At 38.0% G+C, this 27,156-nt stretch overlaps 1 protein-coding gene across 5 annotated transcripts in view; it reads right to left on the bottom strand.

Annotated features, from left to right (window-relative positions):
- EFHC1 (EF-hand domain containing 1) overlaps positions 1-27,156 on the bottom strand; it is a 79,494-nt gene that overhangs the window by 36,370 nt on the left and 15,968 nt on the right. For 4 of the 5 annotated variants that reach the window (XM_009205372.3, XM_009205374.3, XM_009205375.4 and 1 more), the window contains 3 exons: positions 24,690-24,977; positions 10,080-10,229; positions 8,628-8,820 (listed from right to left, as the gene is read on the bottom strand). In XM_009205372.3, coding sequence (XP_009203636.2) covers positions 8,628-8,820; positions 10,080-10,229; positions 24,690-24,977 — 631 coding nt within the window. Of the gene's footprint in view, positions 1-8,627; positions 8,821-10,079; positions 10,230-24,689; positions 24,978-25,595; positions 25,687-27,156 lie in introns of those variants that run through there. The other variant, XM_009205377.4, reaches the window with a different exon arrangement.

Here is a 27,156-nt window from a genome sequence, read left to right as displayed (position 1 = left end):
TTGTCTATAGTTTGTCATTTTATTAGTCCTTTCAAGGAAACGACTTTTGACTTGACAAATCTTCTCTGTTACCTTTGTTTTCCATTTCATTATTTTCAGACTCTTATTTTATGATATCCTTCCTTTTAATTTCTTAATATTTTAATTTTTAAATTCTTTAGATTTCTAACTTTTTAAGAAATATGCCTTATTGCCATCTTTCTTCTTTCTTAGTAAGCATTTAAAGCTATATATTTTCCTCCAAGTACCTCTTTTTTTAGAGTTTTAAGAGTCTTTGCTACCATTCAGTTCTAGGTATTTTCTGACAATATTTTTTTTAACTCATGGGTTATTTGAAAATATGCTTTTCAATTTCCAAATACATGGTTTTTTTCATGTTATATTTCCAAAACTGACTTCTAACTTAATTTTGTTGAAATCAGAAAGTATGGTATACAATAGCTAGCCTTAAAAATTCTTAAGACTGATTTTTACAGATATTTGTATTTGAAAAGAATGATAATCTTCTAGGTGTTGGGTAAGTATATACGTATTTATTAAATGAATAATAATTATGTTATTCAAATCTTATATATGTTTATTGGTTTGTCTTTTTGATCTAATAACTATTGAAAGAAATGTTTTAATGGCTCAAACTATTGTGGTGTATTTTTCCAGTCTCATTGAATAATGGTGCTATGAATTTTTCCTATATTTTGAATCCATGTTATTAACTGCATTTAAGTCTAGAATCATTATATTTTCCCAGTAAATAAAATATTCTTGCAATAGGTAATGATCCTCTTCATGTCAATCAAAGCTTTTTGCCTATTTGTATTATACTAATATAGCTTCATCAGTTTTTATACTTCATCAGTTTCTTTTGATACTTATTTGTCTATCTTTTTAAAGATACGTGCCTATACCTTAAATATGTTTTTAAAAACGCTTTTATATATTGTTGGTGGGAGTGTAAATGAGTTCAACCACCATGGAAAGCAGTGTGGTGATTCCTCAAAGACCTAAAAACAGAACTACCCATTCGACCCAGCAATTGCATTACTGGGTATATCCCCAAAGGAAGATAAATCATTCTATCATAAAGAAATGCAAGTGTATGTTCACTGCAGCACTATTCACATAGAAGAGACATAGAATCAACCTAAATGCCCATCAGTGACAGATTGGATAAAGACAATGTGGTATATATACACCATGGAATGCTATGCAGCCATAAAAAAGAATGAGATCATGTCCTGTGCAGGAACATGGATGCAGCTGAAGGCCATTATCTTTAGCAAACTAATGCAGGAACAGAAAATCAAGTACCACATGTTCTCACTCATAAGTGAAAGCTAAATGATGAGAGCACATGGACACAAGGGAGGGAACAATATACACTGGGGTCTATTGGAGGGTGAAGGGTGGGAGGAGGGAGAAGATCAGGAAAAATAATTGATGGGTACTAGGCTTAACACCTGGGAGACAAAATAATCTGTACAACAAACCCCCACGACACAAGCTCACCTATAAAACAAACCTGCACATGTATCCCTGAACTTCAAATAAAAGTTAAAAAAACAACATTTTTCAAAACTTGTTATATATTTAATCCTATCACCCTTTCCTATGCTATTACTGTAATACATTTTGGTTCTAGTTTGATATTGTTAACTCTCACAAATTCAATATTGTTCTTTTAATTTGTATAGTTAATAATTATTTAGATTTATCCACACTTTGCTATTTTCTTTATTCATGACTTCTTGTATCTTAGACCTTACTTCTGCAATCATTTTCTTTCCATTTGAAGTATACTCTAGAATTTTCCCAGTCAGGGTCTGTTGTTAGTAACATCTGTTTGCCTGGAAATGTATTTCACCTTCTTCCTGAAAGACAGTTTCTCTAGGCATTAAATTCCATTTTTTCTCAGCATTCTGAAGATATTATTTCACTGTCTTTTGGTAATCACTGTTGCTATGGAAGTCAGTTGTCATTCTAACTGCCATCCTGTATGGGTTCCCTTTTTCTTTGGAGCTGCTTTCATGATCTTTTTGAATCTAGTGTTCTTACATTTGACTATGACATATCTAGATATGAATTTATATTTTTACTACTTTACTGAGGTGTAATTGACTACAATAAGCTGCACATTTTTAGAGTATACAATTTTGATGTTGCTTGACATATGTATTTACCCATGAAACCATCATTACAATCAAAATAATAAACATACCTATCACATCCAAAAATCTCCTCATGCCCTTTTATAATCTAACTCTCCTCACCATCCTCATGCAATCATTGATCTATTTTGCTTATTTATATTGTGTTTTCAATACTTTTACAACAATGGAATTATAAGGCATGTATTTTTGTCTGAATTCTTTCTCTTCGCATAGTTACTTTGAGATTCATTCATGTTGTTTCATACATCAATAATTGTTTTCAGTAGTATTTCAAAGTACTGATATACAATAATTGTTTATTCACTAACTGTTGATAGACATTTGCATTCTTTCCAACTTTTGGCTATTACAAAAAAAGCTGTCATAAACATTCACATAAGTTTCTGTGTGGACATATGTTTTCCTTTCTCTTGGCAAATACCCAAGAAAAGAATGGCTGGTTTGTGTGGTAGATATATGTGCAATTTGAAAAAACAAACTATTTTTCAAAGTGGTTATTTCAGTTTATCTTCCACTAGCAGTGTATGAAATTTTCAGCTGCTTTACATCGTAGTCAATACTTGGTATGGTCAGTCTTTTTAATTTTGGACATTCTAGTAGGTATACAGTAGTATCTTACATGGTTTTAATTTTCATTTCTCTAATAAGTAACTATGCTAAATGTCTTTTTGTGTGCTAACTTGTCATACCTGCATGCTTTTGGTGAGGTATCTATTCTAATCCTTTACCTATTTTTTTATTTGGGTTGTTTTACTAAGTTTTAAGAGCCACTTTATATATCCTATGACAAGTACCTTGTAAAATATGTTTTACAAATATTTTTCCCAATCTTTAGCTTCTCCTTTCACTTTCCTAACAGTGTCTTTTGGAAAGCAAAACTTTTGTTATTTATTTATTTATTTTTAAATTTTAGACTCAGGGGGTACATGTGCAGGTTGGTTACACAGGTATATTGTATGATGCTGAAGTTTGAGCTTCTATTGATCTTGTCACCCAAATAGTGAACAGAGTACCTGATAGGTAGTTCTTCAATCCTTGCCCCTCTCCCTTACTTCTTCCTTTTGGAGTCCCCCGTGTCTATTACTCCTATCTTTGTGTCCATGTGTACCCAATGTTCTGTTTCTGTGTTAATTCACTTAGTATAATGGCCTCTACCTGCATCTACATTGCTGCAAAGAACATGATTTTATTTTTTATGGCCATGTAGTATTCCATGGTATATATGTACCATTAACACATTTTCTTTATCCAATCCACCAGTGATGGGCACCTGCGTTGATTCCATGTCTTTGCTATTGTGAATACTGCTTGCAATAAACATGAGTGCAAATATCTTTTTTTTTTTTTTTTTTTTTTTGAGACGGAGTCTCGCTCCGTTGCCCAGGCTGGAGTGCAGTGGCTGGATCTCAGCTCACTGCAAGCTCCACCTCCCGGGTTTACGCCATTCTCCTGCCTCAGCCTCCCGAGTAGCTGGGACTACAGGTGCCCGCTACCTCGCCCGGCTAGTTTTTTGTATTTTTTTTTAGTAGAGACGGGGTTTTACCATGTTAGCCAGGATGGTCTCGATCTCCTGACCTCATGATCCGCCCGTCTCGGCCTCTCAACGTGCTGGGATTACAGGCTTGAGCCACCACGCCCGGCCATAGTGCAAATATCTTTTGGATAGAACAATTTATTTTCTTTTGGGTATATACCTAATAATGGGATTGGTGTAGTTCTATTTTTGGAGAAATCTCCAAACTGCTTTCCTCAGGGGCGGAACTAGTTTACATTCCCGTCAACAGTGTATAAGCATTCCCTTTTCTCTGCAACCCTGCCAACATCTGTTATTTTTTGACTTATTAATAATAGCCATTCTGACTGGTATGATTGCATCCCATGATGATTAATGATGTTGGGCATTTTAAAAATGTTTGCTGTCCATTTGTATGTTTTCTTTTGAGAAGTGTCTGTTCATGTCCTTTGCCTACTTTTCAATGGGGTTATTTTTTTTTTTCTTGTTGATTTAAGTTCCTTATAGATTCTGGATATTAGACATTTGTCAAATGCACTGTTTCAAGTATTTTTTCCCATTCCGTAGGCTGTCTGTTTCCTCTGTTGATAGCTTCTTTTGCTATGCAGAAGCTCTTTAGTTTAATTAGGTCCCAATTGTCAATTTTTGTTTTGATTACATTTGCTTTTTTTTCCCCCGTTCTGAGACAGGGTCTCATTCTGTCGCCCAGGTCTACGATCCATTTGGGGTTAACTTTTATGTATGGTGAGGTAAGGGTTGAAGTTGATTCATTTATTTACTTTTGCATATGGCTATTGAATTGTTCTAGCACATTTTGTTAAAAAGACAATCATTTCTCCACCTACTTGTTTTACCTTTGTCAAAAATCAAATGACCTCATATGTGTGCATCTATTTCTGGACAATGTGTTCTATTTCATTGATCTGTATGTTGATCTCATCAGATTGTAAAGTCTTTGAGATATGGGGCTTATAGTAGTTTCAGATCTCCATTGCCTAGCATGGTGTTTCCTTCATCTATATGGATGTTCGATTAATATTATTTGAATGACTGAGTGAGCCAATAAAGACGCACAGAAAGTGAGGAAAAACATTCAACTTTCTGGAACACTAAAGGTCCAAGGGGTGTTCAAGAGTCACCTAACAGGCAAGGGCAAGATCAAACTATGAAAGCCACTCTGAAGGATAACTGACATATTTAGACTTTCAGAACCTGGTTCCTTGAGTTCAAGAGCTGAGTAGAAAGCTTTTGGTAAGCCAAAAGATGTCCCATTTTGACATTACCTGCCACCTATTGGTAATCTGCAATTGTCTTTGACAAAGAAATAACTTCCAGAATTTCTGATATTTTAACTCCATCCATTATAAATATATAATTTTGATTCATCTTAGCTACTTAACAGGAGGCCCTGGTTGAGAGGACTTTTGAAAGTTACTCCCACAATTTCCTATTACTGTCTAACACAAACTCTGCCTAGCCACCATCTCTTGGACGCCCCCAAACATGCCATACTTGTTCCTAATTCCCAACCTTTGTTCTTGTTCTTCTTTCCAGTGTGCCCTTTGTTCTCTGCCATTCTAAATCGGGTCCAATCCCAGCACTTTGACAAAGACTTCTTTAGTTTTTCAGGCCCACACCTTTCTCCTTCTGACCTCTGTCTGCATGACTTAACTAATTACATAATCAGATAATCTGGTATACTCATGTTATTACTTAACAGCTTTATGTATTTTATATGCCTTGTCTTCTTAATGATACTGGAAATGACTGAAAGATAGGATTCTAGGAATGGGAGTTATATTTTGTCCTCCATAATACATAGCACGTGAAATGGTTCCCATAGAAGTTACTTACCTCTTGTTTAATTGAATTTAATAAAAATCACCCATTGGATAAATGCCTTTGAGAGTCAGTTAGACATCATTCTTTTAACACTACCATTCTAGTTAAAGGAATTATGTAGCTGATGGAAACATAGCCTTTTCTGTACCTCATGACTGATACCTTTTTTTTCTTTTTTTGAGATGGAGTCTTGCTCTGTTGCCCAGGCTGGAGTGAAGTGGCACAGTCTCCGCTCACTGCAGCCTCTGTCTCCTGGGTTCAAGCAATTCTCCTGCCTCAGCCTCCCAAGTATCTGGGACTACAGGCACCTGCCACCATGCCCAGGTAACTTTTGTATTTTTTAGTAGAGACAGGGTTTCATCATGTTGGCCAGACTGGTCTCAAACTCCTGACCTCAGGTGATCCTCCTGCCTTGGCCTCCCAAAGTGATGGGATTATAGGCATGAGCCACAGCACCCAGCCTGTTTCCTACTTTTGAAAAGAACCCTATATATGTCACCAGGTTGCCTCTCCATGCAACTTTGATAAAAATTTTTAATTGGGAAATTATAGAAGAGGATAATTATATATTAAGTTTTCAATATAGGTCACATTGATAAGGCAGAGACAAACCTGGAATCTGTCATTTAAAGGGATTTAGTTTCAGTGAGACTTTTCATGCCACCTTGAATATACTCCTATTCATTTTCTTTATCTATTGTAAATCTAATGTTTGTTAGCTCCGAACTGCATGGATTTCAGGCTTGTTTAAGCATTCTGAAAGGCCAAAATTAGTATATTAGTCCCATTGTCACTGAACTCTAAGACGGTTCTATAGAGAACTGATTATAAGAATATGTACAGTAGGTAGAAGCCAAACTGTGTTGAACTAGGGCACAGATCCAGTTGTTTCTACTTGAGCATACAAGTTGAATTAGCAGTTATTTTCATTTAATATATATATATAATATAAACTTTCCTAATTCTAAAATGATGACAATTTTCACTCCCTTTTATCCTTTTCCCCAATCTCATTCTCCTCCCCTCACATGCAATCATTCTAATGCAGCTATGTGACTGAATGTGTTCTATGTGTACTGTGTTTTGCATGTGTTATAGCATTATATATCTAATTTTATGTATTTTTCCTACACAGCACTATGTTTTAAGATCCATTCAGGCCGGGCGCGGTGGCTCAAGCCTGTAATCCCAGCACTTTGGGAGGCCGAGGCGGGTGGATCACGAGGTCAGGAGATCGAGACCATCCTGGCTAACATGGTGAAACCCCGTCTCTACTAAAAATACAAAAAACAGGCGTGAGTGGCGGGCGACTGTAGTCCCAGCTACTCAGGCTGAGGCAGGAGAATGGCGTGAACCTGGGAGGCGGGCTTGCAGTGGCTTGGTCAGCCACTGCACTCCAGCCTGGGTGACCTGGCTGAGACTCCGTCTCAAAAAAAAAAGATCCATTCACTTGCTTTCTGGGAACATCTTGTTTACTGCTTCTAACTACTGTATATTAATCAAAATGTACCTTCACTACATTTTGCTTATCCATTCTTTCAATGATGGGAACCTCCAACTCCTTACCCACAAATAATAATGCATTTTTTAATTAAAAAAGCACTGTGCAAGAGAAGCAATACATGTGGACAGGTTGAATATAGCCTCAGACTACACGTTTATTTATAACCTCTAATGTAGACAAACTTCTTGCTCAATACCTGAAATTTCTTTTTCTTTCTGTTTTTTTTTTTTTTTGGGGGGGACGGAGTCTCACTCTGTTGCCCAGGCTGGAGTGCAGTGGCGCGATCTTGGCTCACTGCAACCTCCACTTCCCAGGTTCAAACAATTCTCCTGCCTCAGCCTCCTGAGTAGCTGGGACTACAGGCGCCCACCACCACGCCCAGCTAATTTTTTGTATTTTTAGTAGAGACGGAGTTTCACCATGTTAGCTAGAATGGTCTCGATCTCCTGACCTCATGATCCACCCACCTTGGCCTCCCAAAGTGCTGGGATTACAGGAGTGAGCCACCGTGCTCAGCCCCAATACCTGAAATTTCTTATATCCTAATTCCCAAAAAATATAGTAAAAAGAAAAAAAATCAATGAACACATTTACAGAATTCTGTCAGCCACCCAAACATGAGAGTTGTCAGTCATTACATGTGACCAAGATAACTTTATTCTAAGAGAAATGTAAAAACTACTAGAACAATAACTAAAGCAAGCCTACTCATCCCAGGAACTAGTGAACAGCAGATATCTGCTGCCATTTTGTTGCACTGCCACTCTCAAACATGGTAGGTAACTTTTTTTCTTTTTCTTGAGATAGGGTCCCACTCTGTTGCCCAGGCTGCAGTGCAGCAGCACAATCACAGCTCACCACAGCCTCGACCTCCCAGGCTCAGATGATCCTACCACCTCAGCCTCCCAAGCAGCTGGGAATACAGGTGTGCGGCACCAAGCACGGCTAATTTTTGTATTTTTTGTAGAGATGGGGTTTCATCACATTGCTCAGGCTGGTCTCAAACTCTTGGGCTCGAGCAATCCACCCACCTCAGTCTCCCAAAGTGCTGGGATTACAGGAGTGTGCCATTGTGCCCAGCCCATGCTAGGTAATTTTAAACCAGCAAAGAATGAGCTGGGTTTGACACAATGGACCTCACCTCTATGAGTCACAGACATGCCTTTTCCAATCTCAAGTTAAACCACATAGAAACTTCCTGTTTAGGAGGTAGTTGAAGTGAGAAGCAAAGTCAGGAAAGCATATAAAGAAAGGCTAAGCTTTCATTCATATCCTTGAATGAAAACAAGCCTGTTTGAAAAATGCATTAAAAATCTAATATTAAATCGTTTCAGTTCAGAAACCTTGCTCTACTGCACTTTAAATAAACCCCCCACTGTTGTTTTGGTCTTGTTTCCTTGACCTGGGTACCAGACTGTCTTGGGGACATGCCTGGACCAAGGGGCAAGTAAAGGAGGAAAGCTGTGGGAAGCCATTTTCTGAGCATCTAAGCAAAAATAGCTAGAGGCTTCCAAGTATAAACGAATTATGGATACTGATTAACTCCTTTAAGAACCTAAAAATATCCCAAGTAACAGAGAATAAACTGAATCAAACATACTTGCATTTTCCACCAAAACTTTGGGCATACGCTGGCGGTTCATTAGGAGTGGGAAAGGATCTCTTCCATCATTCCGTTCGTGGACCTCTCGAATTTCCACCGTATCATCCATAAGATAGTAATGAATAATGTAGGTCCGACATTCACCATACATGCTGTCTGTATCATCCCAGATCGCATAAAATCGAAGGACCTTTGAAGAATCCAAAGTAGTGACTCAAGAATCTTAAAAGTAGGGAGTTCAACTTGACTACTTTGGCAATTATGTATTAATGATGAAAAGATTAGCTGGAAAGACTATGAAGTAATTTCAGATGGGGTAAATTGAAAAAAAAAAAAGAAATATTCATCAAAGATACTAAAACATCTGACATTATGTACCATATGTCAGCAGCCGGAAATAATTAAATAATAGGATTATAAGTTTGTGCCAGAAAAGAAGAGCTCACTTTGATCCAAAATATTAGTCAGTGAAAGAGAAGCTAAATTAAAAGAGCAATGAAGTTCTTTACATAGTGGTTTATAAATATTAATAAAGGTATATATGAATATAGTATATATATAATTAGTATAGAAAAAATTTTTATTTATTAACCAGTCTTTTTTTGGTCCCATCAACACATATCTTCTAGCAATAATATAAACACAATCTTTTTTTTTTTTTTTTGGCTAGGCTTCTTCAAGTCATGGGAATAAACACAATCTTTAAATACAAAATAATAACAGATATATGACTGATATGAACAAAATCCTTAAAAGACCATGCTAGTGCTAGTTTACATTTTCTGAACTAAAAGGGGTTAAATGTCTAAAGAAAAGGAACAGCAAAGAAGCACTGAGGGTGATCTCTTCCTTTTCTCTCTCCCTTTAGTACAGAAAGGAAAGGATTTAAATCTGCTTATACACATCAGCTCACAAGGGAGAGGATTAGGAAGGTTGGAACCGAGTTGGAAAATGCTCAGAACATTCTGGACTCCAATATTAATATAACATATAACAACGAAGCATCTGTAGTGGGGTTTCTGTGAAATTAAACATTTTAACATTAGAACCTACATATACACATATTTTTGAAATTTCCCAATAATCGATTTATGGTTTCCCAAAGGAGTCTATGAAATTAGCTCATTTTAAGGGAAAGAAATTGTCAATTGGAAACATAAGGTGGGAAGCAGACGTAGCTCAGGAATTGTTTTGAGATTTAAATGTTTGGTGGGATTCACAAAAGGACTCCACAACTCCACAATCTTCTTTGGATCTCCATATGAAATGCAGGCATTCCTGTACCTGTAACCCTTGATGAAAGCAGAAAGACAGTACTGTGTCCCAACAGTTCAATTATAGCTGTAATGTTTCAAAATAGTTACCAATACAGCTACCCAAACCTTTTGCCAATAAGTATAGGTCACATTTGGAAATAAGTAAGCCTACTGCAGTTCCTCTGTCACTTACCTGTTTGTCAAAGGTGAGAAATTGCTTGAGTTGATCAAAGTCTGATGGGGTGACATACTTACGAAGAGGCTGTTTTCGGAGTTCGGTGTAAGGATCAAGAGCCATCTTCTCTGGTGGATTTAATTCAATTCCTTGGCTTTCTAAAAATACCTAAATAATTGAAAGTTAACAATGATCATCTTTCTTAGAGCTTTTTAGAGTAAGTTATAAACTGATGATATAAAAATAAGTGTATGGGCCAGGCACTGTGGCTCAGGCCTACAATCTCAGCACTTTGGAAGGCTGAGGTAGGAGGACTCCTGAAACGCAGGAGTTCACAACCAGCCTGAGCAACATAGTGAGACCCTGTTTCTACAAAAAAATTTAAAAGTTAGACTGGTTTGATGGCATTTGCCTGCAGTCCAGGCTACTCAGGAGGCTGAAGTGAGTGTACCACTTGAGCTCAGGAGGTGAGCCATGATCATGACATTGCACTCCAGTCTGCAAGACAGCAAGACCCTGCCTCAAAAAAAAAACAAAAAAAGAAAGAAAAAGTGTAATCATGATTTCTATGCCATTGCTCAAGTTAAACATTAGTTTGCTGCTTGAGCACATGTAAGCTGTATTAAGTTTCCAACTGAGCCAACTCCATAATGCAGATAATAATCGGGAGTTACCTGAAGTATTTTATATTGTTATATTGCTAGGTATTTGCTAAGCTAGTTGGGATGCACAATGGCAAAATAACTGTTTTCAAATATGAATTTAAATCAAATTTAGTTAGGTGCCTGTAACAGAGTAAGTCTTAGGATTGCTTACTTCCATATATGTGGAACCTAACCATGGTTTCAAACAATATGTAATTCCTATTAGGTCTGAAGGCAAGCTGCACAATGGCCAAGTTAGGCTGAAATCATATTCCCAATTTTCTAATTCACTTAAAACAAATACTGTATATGATTAAGTCCCTTCCCCTCACCAAAAAAGAAAAAAACAAAAGCATACCCACTGGTTATATTAGACCAGAAAACATTTTAGCAAAATAGGAAAGACAAACCAAGTGCTCAGATTTCACCAGATATTCCCGAAAGGGAAGTGAGAAAGCAAACAACTTGGAAAACATACTTCAGGATATCGTCTGCAAAAACCTCCTCAACCTCACCAGAGAAGCCAACAATCAAATTAAGGAAATACAAAGAATCCCTGCAAGATTATACACAAGGAGATCATCCCCAAGCCACAGAATCATCAGATTTTCAAAGGTCAAAATGAAAGAAAGAATGTTAAAAGTAGCTACAGAGAAAGGGCAGGTCACGTACAAAGGGAACCCCGTCAGGCTAACACTGGAAACTTCTCAGCTGAAACCCTACAAGCCAGAAGAGATTGGGGGCCTATATTCAACATTCTTAAAGAAGAAAAATCTTCAACCAAGAATTTCATATCTAACCGAACTAAGTTTCTTAGCAAAGGAGAAATAAGATCCTTTTCAAATAAGCAAATGCTGAGAGAGTTCATTACCACCAGACCCGCCTTACAAGAGATCTTAAAAGGAACACTAAATATGGAAAGAAAAGGCCATTACCAGCCAATACAAAACACACTTAAGTACACAGACCAGTGACACTATAAAGCAACCACATAAACACGCCAGCATAATAACCAGCGAACAACACAATGACAGGATCAAATCCACACATATCAATACTAAACTTAAATATAAATGGGGTAAAGGCCCCATTTAAAAGGCACAGAGGACAGGTATGGTGGCTTATGCCTGTAATCCCGGTACTTTGGAAGGCAGAGGTGGGTGGATCACTTGAGGTCAGGAGTTTAGGACAAGCCTGGCCAACATGGTGAAACCCCGTCTCTGCTAAAAAATACAAAAATTAGCCAGGCATGGTGGTACACACCTGTAATCCCAACTACTAGGGAGGCTGAAGCAGGAGAATCACTTGAACCCATGAGGCAGAGTTTGCAGTAAGCTGAGATCACGCCACTGCATGCCAGCCTGGGTGACAAAGTGAGATTCTGTCTCAAAAAAAAAAAAAAAGAAAGAAAAAAAAAAAAACTAAACAAAACAAAAAAACTGAAAAAAAAACACAGAATAACAAGCTGGATAAAAGAAGGAAGACCCAATGGTATGCTGTCTTCAAGAGACCTATCTCACACCCAAAGGCTCAAAGTAAAGGGATAGAGGAAAATCTACCAAGTAGATGGAAAATAGAAAAAAGCAGGGGTTGTGGTCCTAATTTCAGACAAAATAGACTTTAAACCAACAAAGATCAAAAAAGACAAAGAAGGGCATTGTATAATGCTAAAGGATCCAACTCAACAACAACAAAAAAAACCCTAACTATGCTAAATACATATGCACCCAACATAGGAACACCCAGATTCAAAAAACAAGTTCTTAGAGATCTAAAATGAGACTTAAACTCCAACACAACAGCAGTGGGAGACTTTAACACTTTCCTGACAGTATCAAACACATCATTGAGGCAGAAAATTAAGAAAGATATTGAGGACCTAACTCAACATCGGAACAAATGAATCTGACCAACCTCTACAGAACTTTCCACCCAAAAACAACAGAGTATACATTATTCTCATCAGCACATGGTACATATTCTAAAATCGACCATATAATCAAACAGAAAACAATTCTCAGGAAATGCAAAAGAATCAAAATCATAACAAACACACTCCCAGATGACAGCATAATAAAAATAGAAGTCAAAACTAAAAAAAAAAAAAACAAAACAAAACACTCAAAACCATGCAATTACATGGACATTAAACAATCTGCTCCTGAATGACTTTTGGGTAAATAATGAAATTAAGGCAGAAATCAAGAACTTCTTTGAAAGTAATGAGAACAAAGATACAACATACCAGAATCTCTGTGACACAGCTAAGGCAATATTAAGACGGAAATTTATAGCACTACATGCCCATGTCAAAAAGTTACATGTCAAATTAACAACCTAATATCACAACTGAAAAAACTACAGAAGCAAGAGCAAATCAACCTCAAAGCTAGCAGAAGACAAGGAATAACCAAAATGAGAGCTGAACTGAAGGAAATCAAGACACAAAAAACCATTCAAAAGATCAATGAATCCAAGAGTTGGTTTTTATTGAAAAGATAGGCCAGTAGCTAGACCAATGTAGAAGAGAGAAGATCTAAATAAACACAATTAGAAGTAACAAAGGGGATGTTACCACTGACCTCACAGAAACATAAGCAACCATCAGAGAATATAAGGGACACCTGTATGCACACACACTAGAAAACCTAGAAGAGATGGATAAATTCCTGGACACATACACCCTCCCAAGACTGAACTAGGAAGAAACTGATTCCCTGAACAGACCAATAACAAGCCCGAAATTTAATCAGTAATCAATAGCCTATAAATCAAAAAAGACCCAGAGCCTGATGGATTCACAGTTGAATTCTACCAGATAAACAAAGAAGAGCTGGTACTATTTTTTTTTTTTGAGATGGAGTCTTGCTCTGTCACCCAGACTGGAGTGCGGTTGCGCTATCTCAGCTCACTGCAAGTTCCGCCTCCCAGGTTCATGCCATTCTCCTGTCTCAGCCCCCTGAGTAGCTGGGACTACAGGCGCCTGCCACCACGCCTGGCTAATTTTTTGTAATTTTAGTAGAGATGGGGTTTCACCATGTTAGCCAGGATGGTCTCAATCTCCTAACCTCATGATCCACCCACCTCAGCCTCCCAAAGTGCTGGGATCATAGGCATGAGCCACTGCGCCTGGCCAAAAGCTGGTACTATTCTTACAGAAAATATTCCAAAAAGTTGAGGAGGAAGGATTCCTCTCTAACTCATTCTATGAGGCCAGCATCATTCTGATACCAAAACCTGGCAGAAACACAACAGAAAAAGAAAACTTCAGGCCAATATATTTGATGAAAATCGATGCAAATATACTTAACAAAATATTTGCAAACTGAATCCAGAAGCACATCAAAAAGGTAATCCACCACAATCAAGTAGGCTTCATTCCCAGGATGCAAAGTTGGTTCAACATACACAAATCAATAAATGTGATTCATCACATAAACAAAACTAGAGACAAAAACCACATGATTATCTCAATTGCTATAGAAAAGACTTTGGATAAAATTCAGTATCCCTTAATGAGAAAAACTCTCAATAAACTAAGTAGGAGAGGTTCCAAGATGGCCGAATAGGAACAGCTCCAGTGTGAAGCTCCCAGTGTGAATGACGCAGAAGACAGGTGATTTCTGCATTTCCAACTGAGGTACCGGGTTCATCTCACTGGGGCTTGTCAGACGGTGCAGCCCATGGAGCAGGGCAAGGCATTGCCTCACCTGGGAAGTGTAAGGGGTCAGGGAATTCCCTTTCCCAGCAAAGGGAAGCTGTGACAGATGTATCTGGAAAATCAGACACTCCCACCCTAATACTGTGCTTTTCCAATGGCCTTAGCAAACGGTACACCAGGAAATTATATCCCGCGCCTGGCTCGGAGGGTCCCACGTCCACGGAGCCTCTCTCACTGTTAGCAAAGCAGTCTGAGATCAAACTGCAAGGTGGCAGCGAGGCTGGGGGAGGGGCGTCTGCCATTGCTGAGGCTTGAGTAGGTAAACAAAGCAACCAGGAAGCTCGAACTGGGTGGAACCTACTGCAGCTCAAGGAGGCCTGCCTGCCTCTGACTCCACCTCTGGGGGCAGGGCATAGCTGAACAAAAGACAGCAGAAACTTCTGCAGACTTAAAACATCCCTGTCTGACAGCTTTGAAGAGAGTAGTGGTTCTCCCAGCATGGAGTTTGAGATCTGAGAACGGACAGACTGCCTCCTCAAGTGGGTCCGTGACCCCTGAGTAGCCTAACTGGGAGACACCTCCCAGTAGGGGCCAACTGACACCTCATACAGCCAGGTGCCCCTCTGAGACAAAGCTTCCAGGGGAAGGATCAGGCAGCAATATCTGCCATTCTGCAATATTTGCTGTTCTGCAGCCTCCGCTGCTGATACGCAGGCAAACAGGGTCTGGAGTGGACCTCCAGCAAACTCCAACAGACCTGCAGCTGAGGGTCCTGACTGTTAGAAGGAAAACTAACAAACAGAAAGGACATCTACACCAAAACCCCATCTGTACGTCACCATCATCAAAGACCAAAGGTAGATAAAACCACAAAGATGGGGAGAAACCAGAGCAGAAAAGCTGAAAATTCTAAAAATCAGAGCGCCTCTTTTCCTCCAAAGGAATGCAGCTCCTCGCCAGCAACAGAACAAAACTGGACAGAGAATGATTTTGACAAGTTGAGAGAAGAAGGCTTCAGACCATCAGTAATAACAAACTTCTCTGAGCTATAGAAGGATGTTCGAACCCATCGCAAAGAAGCTAAAAACCTTGAAAAAAGATTAGATGAATGGCTAACTAGAATAAACAGTGCAGAGAAGTCCTTAAATGACCTGATAGAGCTGAAAACCATGGCACGAGAACTATGTGATGTATACACAAGCTTCAGTAGCCGATTTGAGCAAGTGGAAGAAAGGGTATCAGTGACTGAAGATCAAATGAATGAAATGAAGCGAGAAGAGAAGTTTAGAGAAAAAAAGAGTAAAAAGAAACAAACCCTCCAAGAAATATGGAATTAGGTGAAAAGACCAAATCTACGTCTGATTGGTGTACCTGAAAGTGACAGGGAGAATGGAACCAAGTTGGAAAACACTCCTCAGGATATTATCCAGGAGAACTTCCCCAACCTAGTGAGGCAGGCCAACATTCAAATTCAGGAAACACAAAGAATGCCACAAAGATACTCCTTGAAGAGAGCAACTCCAAGACACATAATTGTCAGATTCACCAAAGTTGAAATAAAGGAAAAAATGTTAAGGGCAGCCACAGAGAAAGGTTGGGTTACCCACAAAGGCAAGCCCATCAGACCAACAGCGGATCTCTCAGCAGAAACTCTACAAGCCAGAAAAGAGTGGGGGCCAATATTCAAGATTCTTAAAGAAAATAATTTTCAACCCAGAATTTCATATCCAGCCAAACTAAGCTTCATAAGTGAGGGAGAAATAAAATCCTTGACATGCAAACAAATACTGAGAGATTTTGTCACCACCAGGCCTGCCCTACAAGAGCTCCTGAAGGAAGCACTAAACGTGGAAAGGAAAAACCAGTACCAGCTACTGCAAAAACATGCCAAATTGCAAAAACCCTCAATGCTAGGAAGAAACTGCATCAACCAGCAACTAAAATAACCAGCTAACATCATAATGACAAGATCAAATTCACACATAACAATATTAACCTTAAATGTAAATGGGCTAAATGCTCCAATTAAAAGACAGAGACTGGCAAATTGGATAAAGACTCAAGACCCATCAGTGTGTTGTATCCAGGAGACTCATCTCATGCGCAGAGACACACACAGGCTCAAAATAAAGGAATGGAGGAAGATCTACCAAGCAAATGGAAAACAAAAAAAAAGCAGGGGTTGCAATCCTAGTCTCTGATAAAACAGACTTTAAACCAACAAACATCAAAAGAGACAAAGAAGGCCATTATATAATGGTAAAGGGATCAATTCAACAAAAAGAGCTAACTATCCTAAATATATATGCACCCAATACAGGAGCACCCAGATTCATAAAGTAAGTCTTTAGACACCTACAAAGAAACTTAGACTCCCACACAATAATAATGGGAAACTTTAACACCCCACTGTCAACATTAGACAGATCAACGAGACAGAAAGTTAACAAGGATATCCAGGAATTGAACTCAGCTCTGCACCAAGTGGATTCAATGCTATCCCCATCAAGCTACCAATGACTTTCTTCACAGAATTGGAAAAAACTACTTTAAAGTTCATATGGAACCAAAAAAAAGCCCGCATTGCCAAGACAATCCTAAGCCAAAAGAACAAAGCTGGAGGCATCATGCTACCTGACTTCAAACTATACTACAAGGCTACAGTAACCAAAACAGCATGGTACTGGTACCAAAACAGACATATAGACCAATGGAACAGAACAGAGCCCTCGGAAATAACACCACACATCTGCAACCATCTGATCTTTGACAAACCTGACCAAAACAAGAAATGGGGAAAGGATTCCCTATTTAATAAATGGTGCTGGGAAAACTGGCTAGCCATATGTAGAAAGCTGAAACTGGATCCCTTCTTTACACCTTATACAAAAATTAGTTCAAGATGGATTAAAGACTTAAATGTTAGACCTAAAATCTTTAAAACCCTAGAAGAAAATCTAGGCAATACCATTCAGGACATAGACATGGGTAAGAACTTCATGACTAAAACACCAAAAGCAATGGCAATAAAAGCCAAAATTGACAAATGGGATCTAATTTTAAACTAAAGCGCTTCTGCACAGCAAAAGAAACTACCATCAGAGTGAACAGGTAACTTACAGAATGGGAGAAAATTTTTACAATCTACCCATCTGACAAAGGGCAAATATCCAGAATCTACAAAGAACTTAAACAAATTTACAAGGAAAAAAATCAAACAACTACATCAAAAAGTGGGCAAAGGATATGAACAGACACTTCTCAAAAGAAGACATTTGTGCAGCCAACAGACACATGAAAACTATTCCAATCAATAGAAAAAGAAGGAATCCTCCCTAACTTATTTTATGAGGCCAACATCATCCTGCTACCAAAGCCTGGCAGAGACACAACAAAAAAAGAGAATTTTAGACCAATATCCCTGATGAACATCGATGCAAAAATCCTCAATAAAATACTGGCAAACCAAATCCAGCAGCACATCAAAAAGCTTATCCACCATGATCAAGTGGGCTTCATACCTGGGATGCAAGGCTGGTTCAACATACGCAGCAAATCAATAAACGTAATCCAGAATATAAACAGAACCAAAGACAAAAACCACATGATTATCTCAATAGATGCAGAAAAGGCTTTTGACAAAATTCAGCAGTCCTTCATGCTAAAAACTCTCAATAAATTCGGTATTGATGGAACGTATCTCAAAATAATAAGAGCTATTTATGACAAACCCATAGCCAATATCATACTGAATGGGCAAAAACTGGAAGCATTCCCTTTGAAAACTGGCACAAGACAGGGATGCCCTCTCTCACCACTCCTATTCCACATAGTGTTGGAAGTTCTGGCTAGGGCAATCAAGCAAGAGAAAGAAAACAAGGGTATTCAGTTAGGAAAAGAAGAAGTCAAATTGTCCCTGTTTGCAGATGACATGATAGTATATTTAGAAAACCCCATCATCTCAGCCCAAAATCTCCTTAAGCTGATAAGCAACTTCAGCAAAGTCTCAGGATACAAAATCAATGTACAAAAATCACAAGCATTCTTATACACCAGTAACAAACAAACAGAGAGCCAAATCATGAATGAACTTCCATTCACAATTGCTTCAAAGAGAATAAAATACCTAGGAATCCAACTTACAAGGGATGTAAAGGACCTCTTCAAGGAGAGCTACAAACCACTGCTCAGTGAAATAAAAGAGGACACAAACAAATGGAAGAACATACCATGCTCATGGATAGGAAGAATCAATATCGTGAAAATGGCCATACTGCCCAAGGTAATCTATAGATTCAATGCCACCCCCATTAAGCTACCAATGACTTTCTTCACAGAATTGGAAAAAACTGCTTTAAAGTTCATATGGAACCAAAAAAGACCCCGCATTGCCAAGACAATCCTAAGTCAAAAGAACAAAGCTGGAGGCATCACGCTACCTGACTTCAAACTGTACTACAAGGCTACAGTAACCAAAACAGCATGGTACTGGCACCAAAACAGACATATAGACCAATGGAACAGAACAGAGCCCTCAGAAATAATACCACACATCTACAGCCATCTGATCTTTGACAAACCTGAGGGAAAACAAGAAATGGGGAAAGGATTCCCTATTTAATAAATGGTGCTGGGAAAAGTGGCTAGCCATAAGTAGAAAGCTGAAACTGGATCCTTTCCTTACTCCTTATATGAAAATTAATTCAAGATGGATTAGAGACTTAAATGTTAGACCTAACACCATAAAAACCCTAGAAGAAAACCTAGGCAATACCATTCAGGACATAGGCATGGGCAAGGACTTCATGTCTAAAACACCAAAAGCAACGGCAACAAAAGCCAAAATTGACAAATGGGATCTAATGAAACTAAAGAGCTTCTGCACAGCAAAAGAAACTACCATCAGAGTGAACAGGCAACCTACAGAATGGGAGAAAAATTTTGCAATCTACTCATCTGACAAAGGGCTAATATCCAGAACCTACAAAGAACTCAAACAAATTTACAAGAAAAAAACAAACAACCCCATCAAAAAGTGGGCAAAGGATATGAATAAACATTTCTCAAAAGAAGACATTCATACAGCCAACAGGCACATGAAAAAATTCTCGTCATCACTGGCCATCAGAGAAATGCAAATCAAAACCACAATGAGACACCATCTCACACCAGTTAGAATGGCAATCATTAAAAAGTCAGGAAACAACAGGTGCTGGAGAGGATGTGGAGAAATAGGAACACTTTTACACTGTTGGTGGGATTGTAAACTGGTTCAACCACTGTGGAAAACAGTATGGCGATTCCTCAGAGATCTAGAACTAGAAATACCATACGACCCAGCCATCCCATTAGTGGGTATATACCCAAAGGATTATAAATCATGCTGCTATAAAGGCACATGCACACGTGTGTTTATTGCGGCACTATTCACAATAGCAAAGACTTGGAATCAACCCAAATGTCCATCAGTGACAGACTGGATTAAGAAAATGTGGCACATACACACCATGGAATACTATGCAGTCATAAAAAAGGATGAGTTTGTGTCCTTTGTAGGGACATGGAGGCAGCTGGAAACCATCATTCTCAGCAAACTATCACAAGAACAGAAAACCAAACACTGCGTGTTCTCACTCATAGGTGGGAATTGAACAATGAGATCACTTGGACTCTGGAAGGGGAACATCACACACCGGGACCTATTATGGGTAGGGGGGAGGGGGGAGGGATGGCATTGGGAGTTATACCTGATGTAAATGACGAGTTGATGGGTGCTGATGAGTTGATGGGTGCAGCACACCAACATGGCACAAGTATACATATGTAACAAACCTGCACGTTATGCACATGTACCCTAGAACTTAAAGTATAATAAAAAAAAAAAAGAAAAAATGCTCATCATCACTGGTCATCAGAGAAATGCAAAATGCAAATCAAAACCATAATGAGATACCATCTCACACCCGTTAGAATGGTGATCATTAAAAAGTCAGGTAACAACAGGTGCTGGAGAGGATGTGGAGAAAGAGGAACGCTTTTACACTGTTGGTGAGACTCTAAACTAATTCAACCATTGTGGAAGACAGTGTGGTGATTCCTCAAGGATCTAGAACTAGAAGTACCATTTTACCTACCCATCCCATTACTGGGCATATACCCAAAAGATTATAAATCATGCTGCTATAAAGTCACATGCACACGTATGCTTCTTGTGGCACTATTCACAATAGCAAAGACTTGGAATCAACCCAAATGTCCATCAGTGACAGACTGGATTAAGAAAATGTGGCACATATACACCATGGAATACTATGCAGCCATAAAAAAGGATGAGTTCATGTCCTTTGAAGGGACATGGATGAAGCTGGAAACCATCATTCTCAAACTATTGCAAGGACAGAAAACCAAACACTGCATGTTCTCACTCACAGGTGGGAATTGAACAATGAGAACACTTGAACACAGGGTTGGGAACATCACACACCAGTGCCTGTTGTGGGGTAAGGGGAGAGGGGAGGGAGAGCATTAGGAGATATTCCTAATGTAAATGACAAGTTAACGGGTGCAGCACACCAACATGGCACATGTATACATATGTGACAAACCTGCACGTTGTGCACATGTACCCTAGAACTTAAAGTATAATAAATACATACATACATACATACATAGGTATTAAAGGAACACACCTCAAAATAAAAAGAGCCATCTATGAAAAACCCACAGCCAACATTATATTGAACAGGGAAAAGCTGGAAGCATTCCTCTTGGAAACTGACGCAAGAAAAGGATGCCCTCTCTCACAACTTCTATCCAACACAGTATTGGAAGTCTTGGCCAGAACAATCAGGCAAGAGAAAGAAATGAAGGACATCCAAGTAGGAAGAGAGAAAGTCAAACTATCCCTGTTTGGAGACAACATGATTCTATATCTAGAAAACTCCATAGCCTCGTCCCAAAAACTCCTTAAGGTAATAAACAATTTCAGCAAAATTTTAGGATACAAAATCAACATACAAAAATCACTAGCATTCCTATACACCAACAACAGCCAAGCTGAGAGCAAAATCAGGAACACAATCCCATTTACAACTGTCACAAAAAGAATAAAATACCTAGGAATACAGCTAACCATGGAGGTGAAAGATCTCTGCAATGAGAATTACAAAACACTGCTTAAGGAAATCAGATGACATGAGCAAATGAAAACACATTACATGCTCATGGATACGAAGAATCAATATCTTTAAAGTCACCATACTGCCCAAAGCAATGTACAGATTCAATGCTATTCCTTTCAAATTGCCAATGACACTCTTCACAGAACTGGAAAAAAATACTTCAAAATGCAGTGGTATCCAAAAACAGCCTGAATAGTCAAAGCAATTCTAAGCAAAAGAACAAATCTGGAGGCATCACGTTACCTGCCTTCAAACTACACTACAGGGCTACAGTAACCAAAACAGTATGGTACTGGTACAAAAACAGACACACAGACCAATAGCACAGAACAGGGAGCTCAGAAATAAGGCTGCACACCTATAATTATCTGATCTTCAACAAAGTTGACAAAAACAAGCAATGGGGAAAGGTGCTGGGATAACCTGCTAGCCATATGCAGAAGATTGAAACCGGATTCCTTTCTTACACCAGATACAAAAATCAACTCAAGATAGATTAAAGACTTAAATGTAAAACCTAAGACTATAAACATCCTGGAAGACAACTAAGGCAACACCATTCTAAATATAGGAATGGGCAAAGATTTCGTAACTAAAAGCAACCACAATAAAAGCAAAAATTGACAAATGGCATCTAATTAAACGTAAGAGTTTCTGCAGAGCAACAGAAAGCATCAACAGAGTAAAAGAACAATCTAAAGAATGGGAAATAAATATTTGCAAACTATGCATCTGACAAAGGTCCAATATGCACCATCTATAAGAAACTTTAATTTACAAGAAAAAAAGCAAAGAACCCCATTAAAAAGTGGGCAAAGGACATAAACAGACACTTCTCAAAAGAAGACATACACATGGCCAATAAACATATAAAAAAAAAGCTCAACATCACTGATCATTAGAGAAATGCAAATCAAAACCACAATGAAATACCATCTCACACCAGTCAGAATGGTCATTATTAAAAAGTCAAAAAATAACAGGTGCTGTCAAGGTCGTGGAGAAAAAGAAATGTTTATACACTGTTGATGAGAGTATAAATTAGTTCAATCATTGTAGAAAGCAGTGTGGTGATTCCTAAAAGACCTGAAAACAGAACTACCATTTGACCTAGGAATCTCATCATTGAGTATATACCCAAAGGAACATAAATCATTTGCCATAAGACATATCCACAAGTATGTTCATTGCAGCACTATTCACAATAGCGAAGACATGGAATCAACCTGAATGCCCATCAGTGGTAAACTGGAAAAAGAAAATGTGATCCACATATGCATACATATACATATACATATACATATACATATACACATACACATATATATACATGAAGGTGCCATACTTTTTGCATTTTTGTTTTTTGTTGGTGATTTTGCGTTTAAAGGGTCCCAATGCCTAGCACTGAAGTGCTATTTAGTGTTCCTAAGCACAAGAAGGCTGTAACACACCTCATAGAGAAAATGCATGTCTTAGATAAGCTTTGTTCAGACATGAGTTATAGTGCTGTTGGGTGTGAGTTTAATGTTAATGAATCAACTGTATATATTAAATAAGGTGTCTTTAAACAGAAACACATATAAATCAAACTTACGTGTTGATCAGTTGACAAAAATGTGGCCAGAGATTGGTGGGAACCCAACCCTATATTTCCTCTAAGACCAGTGGTTCAGTATTCACTAATTCAGTGTTTGTGGTGACTTTATAGTCATAATTACTGTGAATAATGAGAACTGACTATAAATAGAATAGATCAACTGTTCAGTGATTAATTTGCAAATGTTCAAATTGCCCATAAAAACACAACTGTAAAAATAATTGTTATGAAAACACAACAGTAAAAATAATTGTTAATACCTTTATGTTTAGATAACATTTTATAATTTCTCACTGTTGGTACAATTGTGAAACTGCCTATGATATATAAGACCTCAGACACCTAAAAAACAAAGAGATAAAAATATGTTGGAATGGGAGAATATCTCAAAGATGGTCTAGCACCTCTACTTTTGAAGCTATTTTTCTCTAATGTTTTGGAATGGCACTGATGCCATGGCTCCTTTCTTTACTTCCTTCAGGCCTCTATTCATGTGTCATCTTATCACTGAGGCATTCTCTGATCCGCCTTTATAAAGAGCCCCTCAACTTCCATTCCCTTTACTCAGCTTTACTTTTCTCCATTGCTCTTATCATCATCTAACATATAATCAATCTATTTATTTGCTATTGTTTATCTCCTCCAACAAGATTGGAACCTCTATAGAGGCAAGTCCTTACATTTGGCACCTAGAACACTGCCTGGAACAAAGCAGGCATGCAAATAAATATTTGTTAAATAAACTAAATGAGAACAATAATGGATTCATAGAAGCTCACTGCATGTAAAAATTAGTCAAATATGGCACTAGGTATCCTGGAATAAGGACATAAAATACTTCAGAAACTATATCTTTGCTGCTAGAAATATTTTTTTAACTAAGACAAACTGGAATTGACTTCCTAATTCCTACACTTTGTAGTAAAGAAAGGCCATCTATAGTCTCTATGCATGTAACTTTAAGAAGGGTTTCCTTTGTATTAAAAAATCCAAACTTATGAAATAAAGAAAGTAGAGGACTTTTTACATATAGAAGAGTTTTTTTCATTTAAAAATGGCTTTATTTCAGAAATTCTTTAGATGGTAAGCTTTCCTGGAATATAGCAAGTATCATTTACCAAAAATATATGAGCTACACAAAAAGTTTTAGGCTCATATCTGCTAATAGAAGTAGTGCTATTTTCGTAAGCTCACACTTAAGATAAAACGTTTAATCCTTCTTCCATACTTCCATCCCAGCAGGGGTGCTATTCCCCTACTCTCTATTTGAACTGCCATTTTAACCTGGTTTCTTACCAAACGATTCATCTATGATGAGAGTTTGATTTTGAGTGAATAAGTATCAATATCATTCTGAAAAAATTATGTTACTACTAGTGTTGGCACATACTAGCACATACACACATGCAAATACCTAGCCAACCATAATAATTCATGCAGAACAGATTACCAATGTCCTCCCCTTACCCTAATAAATGAAATGTATCCTTCTATAAATTAGAATGATGCCTCAGACCCCACAACTGTCAAAAATATATGCTATACCTGTGTGAATTGGTCACAGTCAACAACGCGGAAAGTTTTGCCATAAATTGTGATGTTTATTCCTCGATTTAGGTCTTTCCAATGGTAATGGTCACCCCGGTCATTCTTGGCTAGCCGCTGCCGTTTTATTAACTTGCCTTGAGGGATTCCAGAATTTTCTACAACAGGCTCTATGACAGACATGCTGTCATCTTCTAGATAATAGTAAATGTTCACTTGACGGATCCTATACTGTTCCTCAGTTGACATAGGAACATCTTCTTGGAAATAGGCATCGAATTTCAGTACCTGTAACATGCAAGGAAAGGAGAAACGGTGTACTATTAGCTTGTCATAGTCATCTGAAAAATATCAAGTACCCTCCTCAAAACAGAACCACACAAGGAGATTTTAACACTCATCACTCCTATCCTGTAAATCTTGATACTCTAAAACCAGACACTGCAAACTATAGTCCGTGGGACAAATCTAACCTGCCACCTGTTTTTTTATGACCTGCAAGCTAAGAATGGGTTTTACATATTTAAATGGTTTAAAACATTTTTTAAAAATTTCATAACACATGGAAATTATACAAATTTAAATTTTCAATACACAAATAACTATGTAAATAATTTATGCCTTTTTGTTAACAGCTGCTCTCCCATTACAAGGGAAGAGTTGAACAGTTGTGACAGAGATACACAGACTAAATTGTGTCTCCCTCATCCCCAAAATTCACATGTTGAACCCCTAACCCTCAATGTGACTATATTTGGAGACAGGATCCTTAGGAGGTAATTAAGGTTAAACGAGATCTTAAGGATAGGGGTATGCCACCTTTAATCCCATAGAACTGGTGGCCTTAGAAGAGAAGGAGAAAAGAAAGAGAGTTACTTCCCTCCCCTAACTCCCACATGTACACACCAAGGTAAGGCCACATGAAGACATAGCAAGAAGACCGCTGTATGCAAGCCAGGAAGACAGCCCTCACCAGAATTCAAACCAGCTGGCACCTTGATCTTGGACCTCCAACCTCCAGAACTGTGAGAAAATAAATTCTATTATTTAAGCCACTCAATCTGTGGTATTTTGTTGTGGCAGACTATGCAGACTAAAACTACTGCAATGGCCAAAATATATGCTATCTGCCCCTTTACAGAAAAAGTTTGCTGACATCTGCTTTAAATACTCACAATGTGTATAAACTATTTATTGCATACGTTCCTTGGTGAGAATACATCTCAAAGGACTTTACTAGCTTCACCTCCATGTCAAAAGTCCCTCCCAGAACTTCTGGGAAGAGTAAAAAATCTTGGACAAGATTGTGATTTTTGGTTTCAAACTGAAAATGAGGGTTAATTGCACTTCTTTAGAAGTGTAGTCCTTTGTAAATATATATGAATTACACTCATTATTATAGACTTTATATGAATGACTTTCATATCATCAATCCACTATAGAATCTTTGCAGGGTTTGTATATACCCTGATCATCAATCCACTACAGAATCTCTAAAAGGTGTGTGTAAATACCCTCATTGTGCTCAGGAACACATATATTACATCAAGTAAACCATTGGTCCTCTGGGGAGCATCATCATCAATGTGAAGTCAAAATGGTATCAATATATAGATTATACATTTAAAAAACATAAAACATGCCAGGCGCAGTGGCTTACGCCTGTAATCTCAGCACTCTGGGAGGCTGAGGCAGGCAGATCACCTGAGTTAAAGAGTTCGAAACCAGCCTGATCAACATGATGAAACCCCGTCTGCACTAAAAATACAAAAATTAGCCAGGCATGGTTGTGGGTGCCTGTAATTCCAGCTACTCAGGAGGCTATGGTAGGAGAATCACTTGAACCCAGGAGGTGGAGGTTGCAGTGAGCTGAGTTAGCGCCACCGCACTCCAGTGTGGGTGACAGAGTGAGACTCCATCTCAAAAAAATAAAAAATAAAAACACAAAACAATATTATAAAAAGCATATATTGACATGCTTTGGGATTTTTAAATTTCTGTTATTTTGTCTCTGTTTTTAATGTGCCTTTTCAAGGAGAGAAAGTATTAGAATGGGATTCTAAGCAGGCAAGATAGTTTACCCAAGCCTCTACTAGAATAAGAGGAACAAATCAAGAAGATCCTAAATGAAACACAAATATGGCTTGATAAATGGAAAGATGAAATAATTCTATACATGGGCACTGTTACTAAAAAAAAAAAAAGTAGAATAACTACTGTGGAAAAACAAGATAAAAGCCAAAAGAGAACTGGCAATTGCATAGAAGAAATATGAATACAATGAAGGCCTTAAAACTCATAATAAAAAGATAAAATGGATAAGTGCAGTGGAATGTTTGAAGGAGAAAAATAACATGGTAAAAACAAAGGACAGATAATGTTGGAGTAATATTTTAGATCAACTGCAAAGAACTGAAAGTGGGGACATGATCATAGTAATTCATATATAAAATGGCCTGTATCTGAG

Source organism: Papio anubis, chromosome 6, assembly GCF_008728515.1.
Source record: "Papio anubis isolate 15944 chromosome 6, Panubis1.0, whole genome shotgun sequence".
NCBI lineage: Eukaryota > Metazoa > Chordata > Mammalia > Primates > Cercopithecidae > Papio > Papio anubis.
Note: the sequence above shows the minus strand (reverse complement) of the source record. Positions and strands in the feature narration are given on the sequence as shown.